This window comes from Apostichopus japonicus, chromosome 1, assembly GCF_037975245.1.
Source record: "Apostichopus japonicus isolate 1M-3 chromosome 1, ASM3797524v1, whole genome shotgun sequence".
Classification (NCBI taxonomy): Eukaryota; Metazoa; Echinodermata; class Holothuroidea; order Aspidochirotida; family Stichopodidae; genus Apostichopus; species Apostichopus japonicus.
The window spans coordinates 3,317,766-3,340,330 of NC_092561.1; the positions used below are offsets into that span (position 1 = coordinate 3,317,766).

At 37.7% G+C, this 22,565-nt stretch overlaps 2 protein-coding genes across 5 annotated transcripts in view; both read right to left on the reverse strand.

The window, feature by feature from the left end:
• Positions 1-22,565, reverse strand: part of LOC139982288 (interferon-induced very large GTPase 1-like) — a 41,502-nt gene that overhangs the window by 7,584 nt on the left and 11,353 nt on the right. The window contains exons 2-5 of one of the 3 annotated variants that reach the window (XM_071995083.1): positions 11,099-11,208; positions 3,002-3,259; positions 1,019-1,941; positions 128-301 (exon numbers count right to left, since the gene is read on the reverse strand). The gene's annotated coding sequence lies outside the window, so the exon portion shown is untranslated. Of the gene's footprint in view, positions 1-127; positions 1,942-3,001; positions 3,260-11,098; positions 11,209-13,657; positions 13,825-22,565 lie in introns of those variants that run through there. The other 2 variants (XM_071995161.1, XM_071995014.1) reach the window with 2 other exon arrangements.
• Positions 16,924-22,565, reverse strand: part of LOC139981473 (interferon-induced very large GTPase 1-like) — a 55,934-nt gene continuing 50,292 nt past the window's right edge. For both annotated transcript variants that reach the window (XM_071993997.1, XM_071993918.1), the window contains exon 13: positions 16,924-22,395. In XM_071993997.1, the coding sequence (XP_071850098.1) occupies positions 17,573-22,395 (4,823 nt within the window). In that variant the 3' untranslated portion in view covers positions 16,924-17,572. The remainder of the gene's footprint in view (positions 22,396-22,565) is intronic.

A 22,565-nucleotide genomic window follows, 5' to 3' on the forward strand; every position in this document is an offset into this window, starting at 1 on the left:
CATACCAGTAGGAATGACTGAGGATGTAGGAATATCAGTTACTTAGCCTACACAGTTAAAAGAAATTGACCCATATCCCTTACTGAGTATATTGTATGTAGACTGTTCAAGATAATGGTATTAGTACCTTTTGGATCTGTTTTTATGTTGAACTTTACAGGCGTAGGCTTCTTTACTTCTTTCTGTGTTGCTTCTTGTTTCTTAAAGGCATGGGATCGTTTTCGGGCAATCTTTCCTCAAGACAGTCTGCAGCATAGCCTGTAGCAGGATGTTTCCCATGGGCTTTTGTGTACCATGCTACCTATAGTCCACAGATAAAAATAGGACATATATAGTTAACTTCAATTGTTCAATTACACCGACTATAGTCTTGGCAAAGACTGTTTGTTGGAGTATATCATATTTTACTGCAGTGGCATAACCAGTAGGGGGAAAGCCCCCAATTGGTCACCCCCATCCGCCCCAAATTGACATACAAGTAAATTAGTAAGATAGAAATGATGAACCATTTTACATCTTGTCCACCCCTTAAATACAAGAATTTTATCCCTCCCCTTACACCCCTTCCCCATATCTTGTCCCCCTCCCATTGCACAGACCCTTCAGCTCTCCCCACCCCCACTAAAAAGTCTGATTATGCTACTGTTTTACTACATTTAATAGCACACTGTTAACTCTCTGTTCAGCAAGATAGCTATTAACAAGTAACATTATACTAGTCTTAGCCTCTAACGTTATATTTAGTTAAACTTACGTAGTGAGGTTAGGCCTATGCTTTATCAAAGACCAAACGTTAGGTCTAACATTACAGCTATCTATGTATCACTATCAGTATCACTATCACTGTATCAGGGTAATTATGGGCTTGTCTGAACCACGGCGCTCGCAACACTAATATGTTACTTAGGCCTAGCCTATCATCATATCTACAATGGCATACTATAATATAGTATTTAACTAATTAACGTTGCGAGCGCCTGTGGCCTGAACTAGTCAGCATACTTTGGCGTATATTTACCTTTGAATATTGGTATTTACATTGGCAAACCCCAGTCATCAAGGATGGAACTAACAAACGTGTCCATTTTCAGAGCCCATCAAAGTTTTTGATTCAACTTAGACTGCCTTCTTGGTCCTGAATTTACGTATGGTTTGTAGATTTGTGTGACGGTGTTCAGCTGTCGTCTACGAAAGGCGTCATGCAAAAACGCTGATAGTGGTCACATGACATAACTTATCCAATGAGAAAAGTCTTTGAGAGTGACCCAGTGCAAAAAGTCAAACTTTCATCGAGCTATTTCACAATTTCAAACAATCTTGCGTAATAACTCAACCAATACGACCCATTTCTGGGTACAGTATGGCTGACTCAGCAGATGGGTCACACAAAATGACCCAGGTGTTTTTACAGTGTAGAGATATATACATCGCCAATTCGCAAAATGGCCACAGTATATGTTGGGTGCGTTATAATGGATTTTTCTAGGGAGAATGGATCATCTTGTCCTTGCCATTTTTTGACGATTCTACGGCAAGCCCAACGAAGTATTTCAGGTTTCTTTTCTCTTACCCCTTGGAGGAGGAAAGGTACTGCTAACTGGCAGGCTGATAGTTTCTCCAAAATATCTTGTCTGAGAAAGTCATCAGAACAATGTAGAAGACTAAAAATGAAATCGCGCATACTGATATTTTCTGGAAGAAGATTCTGAGATAAAACAACCCTGTGGTCTAGTGAAGTGATTTTCTGCCAGAATGTGTGCATTAAACTGGTGTTAGTACTACAATCTCGTACAATAAGAAACTCTTGCAGAGTAAGTTTGTTATAATGTTTACCAACTAAACCGATGCATTCTAGTAAATCTTCGAAGGTTTTTGGTAGGTCGTCTTCCTCTTCATTATTCGAAGATTCTGGTTCACTTGGAAAATCATGGTCGCTGTCATCTATATAGGTAATTGAAAAGAACGCAAGGTTATGAACCAATAGTTTATATTCAAATCATGCTGGTTTACATAGATATTGGCTAGGCTCAAATCCAGTTCATTATCACGGATTTAAAGCTGTAAATTTAAGCAGAAGCGAAACCAATGAGAGCGAGAGAGAGAGAGGCGGAGAGAGGGGGGTGGGGGTAGGGTTGCAACCTGTGTCGAACTTGATTGTTGTAATTAATAAAGGAAAACCGTCTACAGATCTCCTTTTGGGTCACTTGGTAAGGGGTTACCTGCATACACCTTCACCCACACGTAGTATTAGGTAGTTGTATTTTTTTCATATCTTTAATATGTAAAATGACACGTGCCTACTCCTCTCTTCTAAACCTTTGCTTTAAAATTGCTTTCAATTTTCAGGACACGCACGCAAAGTCGTTTAAAAAATATTTGTAAACTTACGAAAATACTAGTGCAATTTCGCAATGTACGCCCTCTTCATGAAATAAAATTTTCTAAAACGGAAGGAGATATCCCTCCCGTTACAACTTCCCCAGAACGGACGTCAGAAAACCACCTCCACCTATTCCAATTCGTATCAGTCGTAATGTCATGACATGACATGTGTATTAGTAAAATCTTTAATTCCCTGACTTTTAAATTGGAACAAACTTTGGCTTTTCCCCTAACACCACAAAGAATAGCTACGACCCTGCAGCTTAGTATTTCCAAACCTAAAGTGTCATGTAAACTGATAGTTCTCTTCAAATATTCAGTATTTGCAAAGTTTATTTGTAACGGCGTTTACTTAACGTTTGTTTTAATTTTGTTTAACGGCGGAGAGTGATATCCAATAATTGAAACGTTTGGGTTTCTTTGAATGTATCGAGTTACACCCCCCACTCCGCATTACATTGAACTATTTAACGGGGTTTTATGGATTTCGAAGCGATAGTTTAATACGGTAATGGTTAATTTCTATGAGGAAAATAGCTTATTCTAGTCACTTTTGAAGTTAGTGATTCGAGGCAATTTGTCCGACCAAAAAATAATGTGCTGAACATGTTTTCGTTACCTTTCCCGTATGCAAAATTGCATACAATGTTAGCTGCATCACGAGTGTGGACCTTCATCAGAGCAGCTTCCAGCCATGACAGATCATTCTCTGTAAATAACCCGTTGTTTCCAATGTTTGCCAACACTTTTGGTTGTACACCCGTGTCTTCGAACCTAAAATTCTTATCCTCATCTTTTGCTATATCCACTAATTTCTCCAGATCTTCTGTGCTAAGTTCAGCTTCAACTTCAGTTAACATATTGAAATATCGAGAACCTGTAAACATTATTTAAAAAAAAAAGTTCTATCAATCGCCAAATAGCTCAAAAGAGAGATCCAAATCCCGTTTTTTAATTTTCAATTTTCATCTTCGATATATATATATATATATTGTTACGATCAACTCGATCAAGGCCAGAATACACCTCCCCTTGGGTTCACAACTCAAATGACTAAACAGCACACTGTAAAATTTAACTTTAAATATAACAATAAGTATTTATTTAATTGTGTGTTCAAGGTAGTTAAAATCAAACAAAGATCATTTATCAATATCTAAGCAGTTTACACTAAAACAGATTTAATAAGTTATACTATAATTTACTCACTACCTGGTGTGTGCTGCGACGCGAGCGCAGTGACAAAAAGTCCTGGCGAATATTCCAGCGAAACTTGTAGACGGACGAAGGTCCAATATTGAAGAAATCCAGCTCCCAACTTGATGACTTCCACTTCGGAGGTCGACTACTAATGAATGTCCAAGTTGTGCTTGCAGCTTGTTTATCCTTGGATTCCTGTCCTTGGGTAACTCAGAGGCCACAATAATTAGTGCTGACTGGCACAGAACCGAAGACGGCTACACAACGATGGGCGACTTCGAAGCCGGTAAACTTGTAGCAAATCCACTAATAAAAAGACAGCTATAACTTTACTGTCAAACTAAGTGAGTATTTACTCACACTGGAATTGTAGGATTCACTTGAGCGAGAGGTTATTAAACTCCTGGAGCCAAGATGGTTAAAAACTCTCGATCTCAAATTATCAGGTGCTTATATAGCCTTTTCACAAGTCCAGAAAGATCTTGAAATGTCCATCCATTCTAGAAGCATCTTACAGTAGCTCCAGCTCAGTTCAACCAATCCAAAAGGTCACTTCACCTTTCCAGGAAATCCTCACCTAGTGTTCTAAAAATAGCACAGGGGATGTCCCCTTGGCGGCACTCCAATGTTCTAGCTTGTTCCAATGTGTACTGTATTGGGATGTTCTACATTGTTCTCAAATGTTCTAACTCTTCTAGAAGCTTCTCAACTTTTCCAAATATTCTGCACACACCAGATATGCACACACACCAGGCAGTTCTATACTATGATTCTTAGATTAATTTATAATATTCTATGATATTGATTTATACTACAACTAATTGTTGCAAAAATCATACAAATTATTGAGACTACTTAGGGGCCTGTAACACCCTCCCCCTTAAAGAAAGAAAGTTTGATTGAAAAGGAAACTTTCTTAACTTTTAATCTCATATGAACATTTAAGCCTATTTAAGGCACTCATAACCTTAAAGGTTTACATACAGAATTTATTTACAATGACACCTTTTCTTTTAAAACTCTTTGCTTGTTAATGATAAACTATCCAACTCTGGACAAGGCATCAGCCATCACATTATCTTTGCCTTTGATATGCCTGATGTCCAGGTTGTATTCCTGCAAGGTCAAACTCCACCTTACTAGTCTCTGATTTTTGTTTTTCATCCTGTGGATGAAGGTCAGGGGGTTATGATCTGTGAAGACAAGCACTGGGTGCACAGTGGTACCCACATATACATCAAAATGCTCCAATGCCAAAATGAGAGCAAGGCACTCCTTTTCAATAGTGGAGTAATTTCTTTGGTGCTTGTCAAACTTTTTGGAGAAGTATGAAATAGGGTGATCTATTCCATCTTCACCAACTTGCATTAGAACTCCACCACACCCTATGTCACTGGCATCTATGGCCAACTTGAATTGTTTCTGAAAGTCTGGTGCTATCAGAACTGGTTCACTAATCAGTATGGCTTTGATTTTGTTGAAACCATTTTCGGTTTCCTCTGACCAAACATATTTGACATTCTTTGCCAACAAATTTGTCAATGGACTGGCCACATCAGAAAAATTCTGACAGAACCTCCTGTAATATCCAGCCATACCTAGAAATCGCTGAAGCTCTTTCCTAGTCTTTGGTGTGGGGAATTTCTCAATTGCTTCAACCTTAGTCTTGATAGGCTTGACCTTGCCTTGGCCTACTACATGACCCAAATAAACAATATTGGCTTGACAAAATTCACTTTTAACCAAATTAACTGTTAGTTTGGCTTGTGACAATTTCTTAAACAAGTGACGGAGTTGCCCTATGTGTTGTTCCCAAGTTTGGCTGTAGACAATCAAATCATCTACATAGGCTTCACAGCCTTCAGTGTCAGCCACAATACAATTGACCATTCTCTGAAACGTTGCCGGTGCATTTTTCATACCAAACGGCATAACCCGATACTGATAAAGGGCGTCTGGGGTGCAAAAGGCCGAAATTTCTTTGGCTCGATCAGTGAGGGGGACTTGCCAATACCCCTTCAAAAGGTCAAACTTGCTAACAAATTTTGCATTGCCAATTTTATCAATGCAATCGTCTATACGCGGAATCGGATACGAATCCGTTTTCGAGCACTGATTGACTTTTCTATAGTCTGTCACAAATCTAAAGGAACCATCTGGTTTTGGAACCAGAATACATGGGGAACTCCATTCACTTTTGCTAGGTTCTATTATGTTATTTTTTAACATATACTCAATTTCTTTATTGAGATGTGCTCTCTTCAGTGGGTTTACTCTGTAGGGGTGCTGTTTGATTGGTTCATGGTCACCCACATCAACGTCATGATCAGCAGCATTAGTCCTACTAGGAACATCGGGGAAAATATCTTCCCTCTCGTGAATTAATTGCTTCAATTCACACTGCACATTTTCTGAAAGATGGCCTAATTTTTCGTTCAACTTTGCAAGCACGTCAGAGTTTTGCAACTTCATAGGGTATTCATGCTGCCTATCATCACTATTGTCACTTTGATCAACTTCCATTTCTGGAGTGTCGTCATGACTACTATCATTACTAGGGCCTACAGAGCACACTGGTTTTACACTGCCATCATCATTTCTATCAACATACTCTTTGAGCATGTTTATATGGCACAATTGCCTACTTTTGCGCCTATCTGGCGTCTTGACAATGTAGTCAACTTCACCCACTTTTGACTCTACTGTATAAGGCCCATGGTATCTTGCCCGCAGTGGGTGTCCAGGTATTGGAAACAAGACCAGTACTTTGTCTCCTGGACTAAATACTCTACTTTTGGCATCCTTATCATACCACCTTTTCATTTTGCTTTGGGCCTCTTTTAGATTATCCCTAGCAATTTCATTTGCTCTATTAAGCCTATACTTGAATTTGGAAACATAATCCAAAAGGTTTGTATCAATTTCATCATTCAGCCATTTTTCCTTCAGAAGCTTTAAGGGACCTCGAACTGTACGCCCAAATACTAACTCAAAGGGACTGAAACCTAATGTTTCCTGAACTGCTTCTCTTGCAGAAAACAATAATAGGTGAACACCGTCATCCCAATCCTTTTCAAAATCGAAACAGTAAGTCCTAATCATATTCTTTAGAGTCTGATGGAATCTCTCTAAAGCTCCTTGGGACTCCGGATGGTATGCACTAGAGGTGTATTGTTCTATTCCTAACTCATACATGACTTCCTGAAATAAGCCTGACGTGAAATTTGACCCTTGATCTGACTGTATCGACTTTGGAAGTCCTACAAGAGTGAAAAACTTGGTTAGAGCCTTCACAATTGTCTTAGCCTTAATGTTTCTCAAGGGTATAGCTTCTGGGAACCTGGTAGAGGCACACATGATAGTCAACAGATACTGATTACCTGACTTAGTCTTAGGGAGAGGTCCTACACAATCAACTATAACCCGACTAAATGGTTCATCAAACGCCGGTATAGGCTTTAAAGGAGCCGCAGGGACTTTCTGATTAGGCTTGCCCACTACTTGACAAGTGTGACAAGATCTACAATACTCAGAAACATCCTTCCTAAGTGTAGGCCACCAAAAATGATTCAAGATCCTATCATGTGTCTTTCTAATTCCTAGATGTCCTGCCATGGGACTATCATGGGCAATGCTGATGACCTCCCTGTGATATACTTTGGAAACTACAATCTGATGAATGACTTGCCATTCATCAGTTGCTGGAGCATCAGGTGGTCTCCATTTCCTCATCAGAACACCATTCCGTTTGTAAAAACAGACAGGAACTTCTTCAGCTTCCTGTAGGGTCAATGCCCTTTGACCGAGGTCCTTAAGTTCAGGGTCATTTTCCTGTTCTATGACTAAATTATTGTGACTCAAGGGATCAGTATCACTGTCCCCATTAACATGGGCTTGAAGTCTTGGCTATGTTTTGGAGAGCTTTTCTCTCCTGAAGAGAGAAGATGACCTGGTTCATCCAACTCTGTCATGAATGTCCCCTCTAAATCTAGATTAGGGACCAAGTCATCCCCTTTATCCTTACTATTTGCTTCAAGCATTGTTTTCTGAGTCATACTTCTTGTTACTGCACAAGCTGGAAAGACGACACTACTTTCGTCATCATTACCAGCCTCCGTGCAGGGTTCACGGGTAACAATTGGTTGAGGAAGTACTTTTCCACCAGCCAAATCATTACCTAACAACATAGAAACACCTTTGACTGGGAGTTCAGGCCTCACTCCAACTATGACTGTACCTGAGACCAAATCAGACTTTAAATTCATCTTGTGAAGAGGGACACTAATAATATCCATACCAATGCCCTGAATCAAGACATTTTCACCTGTTGCACTTACTTCACTAAAGGGCAATGACCCTTCCAAAATCATTGACTGTGCACAACAAGTGTCACGCATGATCTTTATAGGCTTTGGATCAACTTTATCACTCTCAAGTGATACAGAACCCTCCAAAACAAATGGTTCAAAGTCTTCCCTAATTTTCTCAGACTCAAGATCTTTCTGTTTAACAGCCTGAAAACTAACTTGAGATCTCATGGCCACAGCACAACCTGTGGGTGCAGATTGCTGTTGTAGAGCCAACTGCTTTCCCATTAACTTCCAACACTTGGACTTAGTGTGGCCTGGTTCTTTGCAGTAGTCACAAGTCACTGACTTCTTAAAACCATCCCATGACTTGGTTGGTTTTTCACTAGAAGGACCTTTACTTCCCTGATTTGAGGGACCTGACTGTTTATTTCCTTCTTTAGTGCTATTTTGATTTTGGGACAATTTATTTTGGTTAGGCTTATTATAATTATTCTTGTGATACTGACTAAACTTATTATGCCCACCTGTATTATTGGTACTCAACTTATGCGTGAGGGCGTAATCATCTGCCGTTATTGCTGCATCTTCTAAATTATTTATGTCGCGCTCATCTAAGTGAGTCCTGATGTCAGCATGGATACAACTCTTGAATTGCTCAACCAAAACCAATTGCCTAAGTTGTTTGAATTCATTGTTCACATTTTTAGAGCTAAGCCACCTATCTAACATTTGTTCTTGTACTCTTGCAAACTCAACATGAGTTTGGTTGGTTTCTTTCTTTGCACTTCGGAACTTTTGCCGGTAAGCTTCGGGCACCAACTCATAGGCCTTAAGAACTGCTTTCTTAACCACATCATAATTATGACATTGTTCAATTGATAGGGAAGAATAAATTTCTCTAGCTTTCCCAATGAACACTGACTGGAGCAACAATGTCCAAGATTCTTTAGGCCATTTCAAACTTTCGGCAATCTTCTCAAAGTGTAAGAAATATTTATCCACTTCAGTTTCTTGAAATTTTGGCACTAACCTTATATTCTTTGTGGCATCAAATTTGTCTGAGAAGTTTGATGAGCCTTGTTTTTCTAATTTATCTTTTTCCATTTGTACTTTGGCTTCTATTTCTTTCAATTTAATTCGTTCCTCCATTTCTAATCTGGTCATTTCAATTTCTTTCTGAATCTCTAATTGTTTTAATTTTACTGCAGAATCTGAACTATCCAGAATTTCTACTTTGTTTTCCAGACATTTCTCATCTAACAAATCGTCTGCAACCAAACGGTCAATGAGTGTATTTTTGATGACTTGTTTACGCATAGCATGCTTTACTTCAATTTCCAAATACACGGCCAATGCCATTAAATCTGGCTTCTTGAGCTCATCAAAAACCTCCCAAGATACATCTTGAACAAAATCTTCTGCAACAAATGCCATAGTGGGCAACTAGTTAAATTACAAACAACAATATGCAGCACAAATATCAATGTAAACACACAATCAGATAATGTTGAAAAACAATTAACTTCAATTTTTTACAGTGTACCTTCCCGGATAGGCCCCCAATTCTGTTACGATCAACTCGATCAAGGCCAGAATACACCTCCCCTTGGGTTCACAACTCAAATGACTAAACAGCACACTTACAATTTAACTTTAAATATAACAATAAGTATTTATTTAATTGTGTGTTCAAGGTAGTTAAAATCAAACAAAGATCATTTATCAATATCTAAGCAGTTTACACTAAAACAGATTTAATAAGTTATACTATAATTTACTCACTACCTGGTGTGTGCTGCGACGCGAGCGCAGTGACAAAAAGTCCTGGCGAATATTCCAGCGAAACTTGTAGACGGACGAAGGTCCAATATTGAAGAAATCCAGCTCCCAACTTGATGACTTCCACTTCGGAGGTCGACTACTAATGAATGTCCAAGTTGTGCTTGCAGCTTGTTTATCCTTGGATTCCTGTCCTTGGGTAACTCAGAGGCCACAATAATTAGTGCTGACTGGCACAGAACCGAAGACGGCTACACAACGATGGGCGACTTCGAAGCCGGTAAACTTGTAGCAAATCCACTAATAAAAAGACAGCTATAACTTTACTGTCAAACTAAGTGAGTATTTACTCACACTGGAATTGTAGGATTCACTTGAGCGAGAGGTTATTAAACTCCTGGAGCCAAGATGGTTAAAAACTCTCGATCTCAAATTATCAGGTGCTTATATAGCCTTTTCACAAGTCCAGAAAGATCTTGAAATGTCCATCCATTCTAGAAGCATCTTACAGTAGCTCCAGCTCAGTTCAACCAATCCAAAAGGTCACTTCACCTTTCCAGGAAATCTTCACCTAGTGTTCTAAAAATAGCACAGGGGATGTCCCCTTGGCGGCACTCCAATGTTCTAGCTTGTTCCAATGTGTACTGTATTGGGATGTTCTACATTGTTCTCAAATGTTCTAACTCTTCTAGAAGCTTCTCAACTTTTCCAAATATTCTGCACACACCAGATATGCACACACACCAGGCAGTTCTATACTATGATTCTTAGATTAATTTATAATATTCTATGATATTGATTTATACTACAACTAATTGTTGCAAAAATCATACAAATTATTGAGACTACTTAGGGGCCTGTAACAATATATATATATATATATATATTAATTTGTTAGTATGTTGATCGTAGAGTTGATAATTACTCAATTTTGGCTAGGTCCGGTAACTAAAAGCGACTGGTTGTGTATGTGTAAAGTATATAATATCAGGGAAATATTCGTGATCAAAAAATTATGTTCTTCATGGTTGATAACTCGAGACTGTTACTTACAAAAGAAATATCGTCATTTAACTTGGTTGACTAAAAACATATATCATGAGTAGTGGATTAAGCTATATACATTTTTAAGCAGAAACCAATTTTCATAGAAAGAGATGATTCACTGGGTTTAGGAAACATTCTAGTAGTAAAATATCCAATAACGTTAGAAGGCAAAATCGAATACTTTTTAGTGTAGTTAGTAAAGCAAACCGACGTCAACAAGCAGAGAGAACAACAAGTGAAAGGAGATTCATGACGTGTGTTGGTACGGGACCTTAATAAGGGAATAAAGAAAAGAAATGAATGCAAATCAGTGGTTGAAACCTTAGCGGTAAACCACAATGTATTAGGCATACGATTATAAATATGTTTCAATAACATACTGTTCTCTCCGTGAAACGTCTTTCGACGCTTCGCAGGTTGACTTCCACTCGGTTCTTCTGCATCCATCTTCTCTTTACGGATTGTGTAGATTACTCAAGTGTAGCGTCAACTGCAGAGGGAAGATTGCTTCACGTTAGGACATGCTGTTACACCACCAAACCTAACTATCAACACTTCATAGTGTTAGTACCCAGGGGCGACGATCTGTTTCAAATATTGGGGGGGGGGGGACATGCAGGCGAATTACTATCAAAGCGGATCGCCACCGCTGGTTGGCGCGCAGCGTACAAGAACATTTCTGGTTTTGATAGCCCCCAGATCACCGGAAATGGCACTTCTCGGGCTTGAAACTGACCAACCAGATGTACACTTTTGCCTGAGAACCAAGTTTTTCCTAATAGTTTTTTTTTCATTCATAACCTTTTCTCAAGATTGTCACCAGTCACACATCATGTTCTACCTCATTGCATCTCCTGTGGATCATTGCTTTTGTAGGTAATTCTACGTAACGCCCCACAATACCCGTCAGCCCCACTTTTCAAGGTTTTATGCCCATTATTTGTTCAAAATTTGAATAATAAATTCACTTCAAAACATACCCATAATGTTGCATAATATTTCATCTATGGACAACCAATACAGAAAAAAACCCTCAACCCCTAACAGACCGGTCAAAATTGATCGAGTAGAGGGAAGTATGATGAAGAATGTTGGTCACGGAATTTTCGAAAATTCAGACACAGTTAAATTATTGGTGTACAAATATTAAAACCTCTTATAACGGCTACTATAAATTTCGATATCATAGAAAATACCAAACTAATATGCTCGAGGGGGAGGGCGGTCTCCACCCTTCATCCCCCTCCCTTGGCTACGCACCTGCGGTTAGAAATCTTGTAGGAAACAGGCCAAATGGAAGCCCAGTGAACCCATATCGACGTGAATCATATGTATGATTGTACGTACTTACACAAGATGCAAACCAAATTTCATTACGGATGCGGTCCGTCTAGCTATTCATTTCGAAAAAAAAGTAAAAACTACTTTCGGTCATATATAGTAACAAATTGTGACACGGTGAGACAGGCGCCTTGCGAGGAATTTGGGCCGGGCAAAGCTTGTACCCAGACTTTCTAAGCGTAGCGCCACCATTAGTTCTCGCGAAGCGCAAAAAAAAAATTGGGGGCCGGAATGCCTCCCAGATTGCTGGAAATGGCACTTCCCAGGCCTTGTAAGTTGCATCTAAGCATTTTCTAGTTTGAAATTACTAGCGATATCATAAAAAAAAAAATACAAAACATGCTTAAAAAAAAACTATGCCACAAAATATTGGGGGGGATATTTGATACTATGTCCCCCCACCTAAAATATTTGGGGGACATGTCCCCCCATGATCGCCGCCCATGTTAGTACCTATGAACACAGGGTGTCAAAATAATCATTAATGTTTATAACATTGTAAAACATGCATTTAGTGGTTGACATTTTGTAAAAGACATAAACGAGCTTTAAACTGTACCAAACTGTCATAGATTAAACAGTGAGAGTTGGAAGAAAATGAGGTCACCATTTCATTTATTACTGTTATTTATGTAGCTCTTTAGTAAAGCAGATTACATGTTCAAAATGTCTTCTAATCGACTCCACAGTTTATATTTATTTATATCCTACATAAAGGCGTTGTGAAAAACTGGAAAATTGACAAAACAGGAAATCTGCCACTGAATCATTGCACACCTTTTTGTTTACAGATGTATGTATGTATGTATATTAGATCCTCCTGCAAGCAGGAACTCGCGAAGAAGCCATCATTGGCTTATCAAAGCCGCAAGCTGACCAAAGTCAGTCTCTTACATTCAAATTTAACGTCCATGATTATGAATTGTTAATTGTCAACAACTCTGTAACTGGACGACATACATTAATCTTGGAGTGACTCGAACCGGGGACCTTATGATGGGAAGGCACCGGCGTTAACCACTGAGCTAACACTCCAGGATGTGACTCTATAAAGCTGTTAATGATGTGACTCTATAAAGCTGTTAATGTACATCTGATGTGACTCTATAAAGCTCAAGGATGTGACTCTATAAAGCTGTTAATGTACATCTTAAACAACTGAAAAATAAAAAGGTCGCATTATTCGGTGGCCCTCACATAAGGAACAAACAAAAATACTATTATTTTTTTCCCTTTTCAATGGGACGTTGCTAATACGCACTGTGTAGCAGTTCAACATCATACTCCGCAATGCAGCCCTCCGTTGCACAGTATTACAAAACCAAAATGGCGATCTGAGGTCTCATGACGTGGGATCAAAGTACAATATTTCCCTTTGTCCTGAAGTTTAATTACGATAAGGCAATTTGAATTCTTTCAAAGGCTTCCATGTTTCGTTTTCTATGTTGCGATATATCCGTTACCTGAGTCCACATTTAAAGAAACTTCTACATACATTTTAATGGAACTATTAATATCAACGAATTACTTTCTATATGATCTAAAGATATTAAAACTAAACACGGTACTTCCAGAAAAGAAAATCGAGCTAAACTCACCACGATATTATTAGACCTATGCGATGGATAGTGATATTTCTTCCGTCGGATTTGGTAAGCAATACCTGATAATACCACCATTGGTTCGATAGTCATTAAGCGTGCTGATTTTAAAATCACCTTATTGCAAGGGATATTGAACAGTCCATGAGTTAACCTACTTGTGTGTGTGCAGTTATACATGTGTAAGCTGTTTGTCATACGTGAGTAGAATGTAGCTTGAATTTATCGTTCAAAGTTCATATTTACCCAGCGAAATTTCAAAACGCAAGAGTAAACAAAAACATCGACAAGGTTCATCAAATCTTATATGTCACATTGCAACGAATCGGCTATTTAATAATTTAATGGATGAAAAAGTCTGTAAATATGGGTCTACTATCTTCCAATCTGTACATTATGGCCATCTCTACAAAACAGTGAATTTTTTTTTTGACCTGCGTAATCAAAGCTGCAGCACTGATCATTCTTACTAGGCTGACAATTAAAGGCAGCGAATCCTATTCAAAATGGTATGCTTTGTTTTTTTTAAACTCTACATGGCAATGCGCCGACCCACACTTGTGTGAACTGTTGACTTGATGCTATTGTGGGCACATTCTTCGCTCGTAAGCCCCATCACTGCACTAACCATGTGTAAATCAGAGGTTTATCATGATAGGGCTTTTCATATTTGTGCACCAGGTCTATGGAACGCCCTGCCGGTACTTTATGTTTTACTACCGTCAGATTGTTGTAAGTCACAACTTAAAACTCATCTTTTACCACGTAATTTAATGACTGATCTAGTTTTTGGTCTTTAGCTTGTTATATTATTTTCAATAATTTTATTGATTGATATTTTTTTCCTTTCTTGACGTTGATGACTTTACTCTAATGTATCTTATACTTTTTAAATAAATAAATATGTTTATTATTAGTTATTGTTATTATTGTTAATTATAACTGTTTTTGGTTGTCGTTACAATCAAATTACCTGTTTGCTTGGTTGGCTCATTGTCATAGAAACCTCCCCGTTTCTTTAATCAGAGTTAATCAAGTTCCTTTATTTCGTGTATTGTAGCACGTTGTCAGACAAGTTAGGAATTCTCCACAGATTTAAGTAAAGTGTTCGTAATTTTATATGACGGCACAGGCAATCTCACTTTGGGATTGTATTTGGATGCTACTTTGTTACCACGGGTTTGTCACTGTAAAGTATTTTTTTTTAAGAACATGAAGAGATATTTCTGTTTACAATTTTTTATAGAGAGCTAAAACCATGTTACCATATTTGGATAGACTTAAGTTTAATGGTCACAACAACTGGTATTGGTCCATGAACAGAAGCAACAACAGTATTATGAGAAGACACCTTGAAATGATTGGAATACATTTACTGGTATCAGTTTTAAGATCATATAAATACATTTTGAAGAAATAAACAGCATGTTAGAAATTCTGAGAACCTATCGGTACTTGACCAGCACTAATGACAACGTGTGACATCATTTGCTGTTTTCGAAAATTTAATAAATATTACTTCATAACGATTATTCTTGGTAAAATTGTATCATGGAAACATGATAAATGAGTCTTAAAAGGGATATACTGTAATGGTCAAGCATGATTGATTCTTTATATTGGAAATGTTAGAAAATTGTGAAATGTTTAGTTCGTTGCCTCGCTTGGATACCAAAAAATGCTTGTTGAGGCCGTAATTATTTCAAAATCCTTACTATGGCTATATTACATTATTTCGCAATTCGTATCGTAGTGATCGATTTTCAGACAACAGCTTTCCATTAGAGAGCTAAGAAGGCATTGAAGATGTTTACAAGCAAATGTAATACTTTTTAAACTTTAACATTGATTTAATGAAATAGTAGCAAGTACCTGTTCATTCATTTTCATAATTTTTTTTATTTCTGTCACTTTTGAAGTAAGCAACATAAGAATGCATTGAACATAGTAATTTTAAAGAGAAAGAGACTGAGATGTGCCCACAAGAAGCTTGGAGAAGCTTATAAACGTGAACACCCCTTTACAAATAAAAATGAGTCAAAATATGAAACAATAAAACGAGAGAGAGAGGGTGAAAAAAAGGGGATCACAACTATTTAAGATGAAAAAGGCTAAAACAGAACCAAGAAACTGTTGGTCACAGATGGTTGGTAATAAGATTATGTCTCAACTCCCTTTAATAGTAATAAGTGAGAGACATTAATTGAGAGACATTTAATAACATTATCGGGGAGTGAATCCCAGAGTTTAAAAGCTTGGGAACGAACACTGTGTTGTAAGGAAGTGAGTCAAACGTGGAATCGATATACAATTACATGTATACGGGTAGGATACGAATGCGTGTCATTACATACATTACAGAAACTATTAACATGGAAAAGAAGAGTAGATAGTATCAGTTTTAAATAAAAACACCAGTGTGGTAACGATTTATGTCACAAACTGAAAGGGTGTTCATATAAACGAAAACAAACCATAGTTGGATGATGAATATATTCTTTACTGAAAACAGAACGAAATGGCCTTTTTGGAGGATAAAGATTTAAGAAGCATATGTACTGCCCTAAAAAATACTAAAATACGATATGCAAGGTAGAATAAGAGTGTTGTAACGAAGAATAAGAATATTCCCAGGTAGCAGGTAAATAAGGCGATTTTTAATTCCGATACCATTTTAATGGAGATATACCGGATGTGATCTTTCCAAGAGAGATGTGTGTCAATAAAAACTTCATGGAACTTGTTAGATATTTGTAGTTTATCAACCCTACGAAACGTATAATATATTTTTCATGATACTGTATTGATGCTAAATAAATGTATTTAACAATTTTATCATACTATCACCTTAAGCCGATAATTATTGGTTAATGTTAAAAAGGTTTGAGGTCGTATGAATACGTCATACACAGACAATAATTTTAATTAACTGATTTTAAATGATTAATTTATTGTCCATAACTAGCAAATGTTAACACAGATTATACACACATATATCAATTGTCATATTATTTTGTTAAGACAAATTTATCTCAAGAAGTTTAACAGTATAACCATTTGAATGTAACTCACATAGAATTGAACCCTCATAGGCATAGCTGATTCAAAAACATTCCAAAATTTGGAATCTTTACTTCAATAGTAGCAGGTAAAACTTAGCATAGCTTAAAATGAAAGGCGAAAGTGAACAAAGGAAAGCTTCAAAATATCAAAATATAAACTTCTTTTAATATTCCTTATATTCATACCTTATACATTCATACATTCCTTATTTGACATACCTGATAAAGACTTACAAAAGTTAGTACTTCCTATTAAATTCTGCCAAACATTTTTAACCGTGTTTAGAAAAGGCCACGTAGACATATTGTACAACAACGTGTGCTTCAGTTTCATTGTAAGTCGTATGCCAGTATTTCCCCAACTTTACAGTTATCTTTCTAACTCCGGTCATATGAACATATCTGTAGGTAACCGCATATCATAATTACACCTACTCAAAGGTCCATTAATAACGAGATTTCAGATTTTATACTTTTAATCCAGTTTGGTACCGATATACAATAGTTTACACTTAGTTTACAATAGAAAGTGTCACCCATACTCAAATTTTAACTAGCATTTTATTACCACATTAAAAGTAATTAACCACATTGAAATATTTAGCGGTCTATTTTACTCAGAGGGTGTGAATTATTTCGAGGATCAGAGCTTCTATAGAAAATTATTTTAGAAAAATTCTACCGATCTTTTACGTGTAAACATTTCGGGAGAATACTGAAGGTCTTTAGGAGTGCCTGATAATGGAACAAATTGAAAAACGCACGCCAGAATATGTGTTACTCTACGTAATAATGGCTCTACATTATAATGATTGTAAAGATCTTGCGTTCATCAACTCCCAACATATGGTTAATTAAATGAAGCTCCTCCATGAAATGTTGACCGTCCTTTTGTCTTCAGATTTTTGTCTTGTTCTAAGCTATCAAGCGCTTCTTGCTCGCTTATGTGAAACCAACTTTGAGGTATATCAGCAGGTTTGCAGTCAAAAGTGAGCGCGATCCAGTCGTTTTGAGTAGCAAATAGCCATTGCCAAAAGCGCTTACCGAAGTCACCGTTCGTCGGGCGAATGTCCCAATTTGGGAAACGCCGTTTGTACATTGCGCAAGGAAGTGTTTCATTGCCGAATGTAAATGTGGCATTTCGTAGGAGTAATGAAGAGTTACAATCCTCCAATATAAGTTTCGATGTCTCTGAATAAGCTTCCCCTTTCATCCCCCTGGGGCGATGAAGGAAGGAAGAATGAACCGAGTGGCTCTCCATGATGTTATCGCATGGGCTCCCACACATAGGGCACACCTCATCACACAGATTCGATAAGCCAGTTTCGGTCTTAAAAGAAGAGAAGCTGTACTGAAAATCATCATACACCCCTACTTCGTTAAACTTTTTTCTAAAGTACTTTTCTAAGCATTTCTTCAAAATGGTAGAAACTAATGAAAATTCTGCTCCAACATAAATAGACTCGATTTCTTTTACAAATGGTCCAAGTTCGTCAAAACAATTCTGCAATTCGTTGACCCACTCTTGAAACGTTGTCTCTGAAGATACTCTTTGGTCGACAATTTTTATCTTTCGTAATCGAGTGTCTGATATTTCCTTTTGCCTGGTACGGATATCTTTGTCTATCCTCTTGCAGCATTTCTCCCACTCTCGTTGTAAGTAATTCTCAGCCTGCTGCTTCATAGAATGTCGATACCAATCATCAGCATACAAGAAATGGTACAGGCTTTCCACGCGTGATGACCAATCCTGATCACGTACCACAGACTGCTTCAGTAAATCCCAAGGTAATTGCAGCCTTCTGGTGTAATTAGCATACTGAATATTATTCAGCACATACTTCTTCAAGTGCTCGATTTCCATATCTATGTCTTTTCTTAGATAGTAGAAGATGTAATCTGCAGCACGGTTGTTTATATTAGTTTGACCATAGAAATCAATGAAGTGATCCTGTATCATATAGTATTCTTCACTGAATATTTCACTCAATTCATCTTCGTTTTCCTCAATGTCCCTATAAACCTCTTCAAACGCTCGTCCGCATAAATGCAAAAGTGCTTTTGCGATGAGGAGATGAGGAAGTTTAAATCTGTCACGTTGAGACGATAATTCCATTAGAGTTTTCCGAACCACCAACTGAAATATATTTGTGTCAAAATATTTACCCTTCTGATTTTGAAGTTCACTTATTTGAAGGTCGATTACCTGCTTTACGTATGTACTGGCCTGTTCTGTTTCATTTCGAATGATGCCATCTTCTCCTTCCTCATCTTTGTGACCGGCTCCATGTTGCTCGCTCATACGTTTATGCCGGATCCACGCCTTTACATATTTCACGTGAATGTACTCAGCAAATTCAGGTAGTTCAACATGCTTCTCTATTCCCCCTTCTTGGGATATTAGGTTTTGAATTTCATTTCCAACTGCCATATCCCTGGTCATCCGTAGGAGTAACTTTTCGGACAATGATTTCAAACAGGATGTTGTTTTTTGTTTCCGAGTTAAACTGCCTTCTTGCATGAGATTGCCAATCCATAATCTCCAATTGTCTTTAAAATGCTGTTCTAAAGCGTCTTTATCTTTACCCTGATCACTTGTAGCTTGTAGCATTTTAGTGGCCGTAACTTTAGCTTCCATTAACATCTTTGGAAGATACTTCCTTTGAAGGCTTGGTAAGTTAAATCTTAGTTTTCTGATCTCGAATTCTTCTGAAAGTCTCATAACCGCTTGGTTTTTTGCATCTTTTAGTCCAATCGATATATCGTCGCGGAAGCCCTGGTTGTGTTTCATCATGATATTCTTACGAGGATGGTTTTCAATGTATTCCCGTACCTTCCGGTTTAAAGTTTGTCTTTCATTTTCAACTTCTTCGCTTAAGGAATCTTTCAAAGAATCGATATCAGGATCTACACCACTTCCAAAACTCGATTCAACTTCTGAAATGCAACTTTTTGTTTTTACCATTATTGCATTCCTCATGTCAACTACCCACCCGTTGTATTCAAGGCAAAATTTGTTAAAGTCAACCGCCCTAACACTATCTTGAAAGTTGAAAACGAAATCTTCTTCCTTAACTGCTTTCCAAACATCTCGTACGCGCTCCGTGAATGTTGTCATTGTTAATTCAGGTGTTATGATCTTATTTTTGATATCCTGGAAGAGCCCGTTCTTTATTTTGACCACCTTTTCGCTATACATGTGATTTGGTGGCGACATTCCTCCCTTCCAAAGACAGGGTATATACTGCAAGTCCTCATCTAGCTTCAGTTCTACGACATCCGAGAATTTTTCATACCTCCCCTCTAATCCTTCTGCTTCCGCAGCAATTTTCGTAGCCGCGTCGAGGGTTTGTTTGATTCTAAAGGTACTCACTTTGTTTCTGTCTGCAGCGGTCAAATCAGCTACGCGCTGTTGAACTATTTTGCATTTGCATTCTAAATCAACTTCCTTCATCCGCATCAGAGCATGTGCTGCTATTTGGAGTATGCCTGTCATATCACTGTCAATGTTTTCTCCTTCTATATTGAAAATCGTTACGTTAGCAATACTAAAAGCAAACGTGACAAGTTCATTATCGAATCTTCGATCGTCATGATCAATGGATCGTATGCCCTCAGTATCAACGACGATCAAGTAACTGAACCCTAGCGTTTCCGCTAATTTTTCTTCAATTGGGAGAAATCTTATGAAAAGACCCCTCGTGCATCGTCCGGCTCGAACTGGGAAACGCAGACCAAACATACTATTGAGAAGTGTAGACTTACCACTGCTCTGAACACCAACCACACTTATTACCAAAACCTTCGGATCATTTAGTTTGAGACTCAATTGATCTAAAACAGCAGTGACCCATGTAAGAGGCACACGGCCAGTGTCGCCGTCCATTAGTTCTAACGAATGCATCTCCATTACCAAACTAGCGGCAATTGATGGGAACAAAGCAATATTTTTTGATTGGTGTTTCTTCTCAGAAAGCTCTTCATATGCTTCGAATAATTGCCCAATTTCTCTCATAAAGTGTTCAAATCCAAGATTGTTATCTCGACACTTTTTCAACAGCAACTTACGTTCTTGCCTCATATTTTCACACGTTCGAACAGAGCGACCTTTTTCACCGTCTTTGTCAACCACATCATCAACAGACACAGCTGAACATTCTTCCTTTAGGCTTTCTTTTTGGCTTAATTCTTCTTCAAGTTTTAGAATGGTTTTCATGCCATCTAATATCGTGTCACTTACTGTTTGGTATATTTTGTCATTTAGGAAGCCAAGGAAATATTGCAAATAATCATGATTATTCTTTTCTCTCTCGATTGTACTGTGATACAGCTTCATAGTGTTTGAAAGCTGAGCTTCCAGCTGAATTTTCCTTTGCTTTGTTTTGGCCTGTATTATTTTTTCTCGTTGCAGTTCGAAAGACTCATCATCATCGTTTTCTGATTCAAAATGGGCTTTATCCAGCTCAACCCATTCCCGCCAAGATTCTTGCAACGGAAAACTCTTTTGTTTAAATTCTAAGACATCCTTGTATTCAACACTTCCAAAGATGTCCTTAACAAAGGTGTGAGCCTTACTACATTCTTTTTTGTCCTCGTCGACATCTAAGTACGGTCTGCATTTCTCTGCTATTTGCTCAATACTCAACAGAGTTTCAGTTTGTCTATTTCTATTGCATGAATCCGCTATGATTTCGCAAACCATTCGGCTGATGGTGTCGACCTGAATAGTTTTGACAAAAATCCAGTTATCCTTTTTCGTAGGTAGAGAAGATCTTTCTGATCCATTGGTATTCCTTTTCTCTTTGACTGCAATAAATAGCGTCTTGGAAGAAATCTTTTTCAATTCTCTGATTGTGTTGACGTATTCGCTACGCTTTTCTGTCGCAATTATTGCAATGGTTAAATTGGCAGACATGCAAGCAAACTTACGTTGTACAGGATAATCCCTACAATCACCACGTAGGTTGAAAAAAGTAGTGACATTCTTAAATATTTCTCCGTCGTTACCTACCATTGGAAGGAACCAAGCACTTTCGATCGATCCATGCGAAAAACGTGGATCTAACTTGTCATTATCTTTATTTAAAAAGAATGGATGTAACCCATAGCCTTGGCTATAACCTAGCATATAGTTTAGTAATTTCGATTTTGACATCCGTACATTACCGATTCTCAAAACTGATACAGTGTAGGTTGGATATGCTACAATTGGTTGTTCAAGAGCAAATGCATCTCCCTCACCTTTCCATTTTTTAACTATTCTTCGGCATGCCCAAAGTAATAGTTGGGGATTTTTGTCTTTGACACCTCCGAGAACTAGAGGTACTGCCAACTGGCAAGCTGATAGCTTTTCTATAATATCTTGTTTGAGAAACTCGTCCGCGCAGTGAAAAATGCAAAAAATAAAGTCACGCATAGAAATATCACTCGGTACAAGATGTTGGGGTAACACAGCTCGATAATCTAAAGAAGTAATTTTCTGCCAAAAAGATGTAACATAGTCTATAGAGGTATGTCCATTTCTTACTTTGAGGAAATCTTCCAAAGTCAGTTTACCAGCATTTAAAATACTTATTCCTATCTTATGAAGAAAATCGTCAAAAGGATCGTTCATATCTGTTCTTTCGTTTCCTACATTCGATGATGTCCCGGGATAAATGCCACCTTTTTCGGCTGGAAGAAATAGAAGTATTTGTGATGTGTCAAGTGAAATTAGTTAACTCACCGGTCAAAAGCCACATTATCTTGCTTTCTTATGGCGTAATGCCTCATTTCATTATATTATTTATTTGTATTTCCATAATAATTTAAACATGTGGTCTTTCACGATTGAAATAATGCAT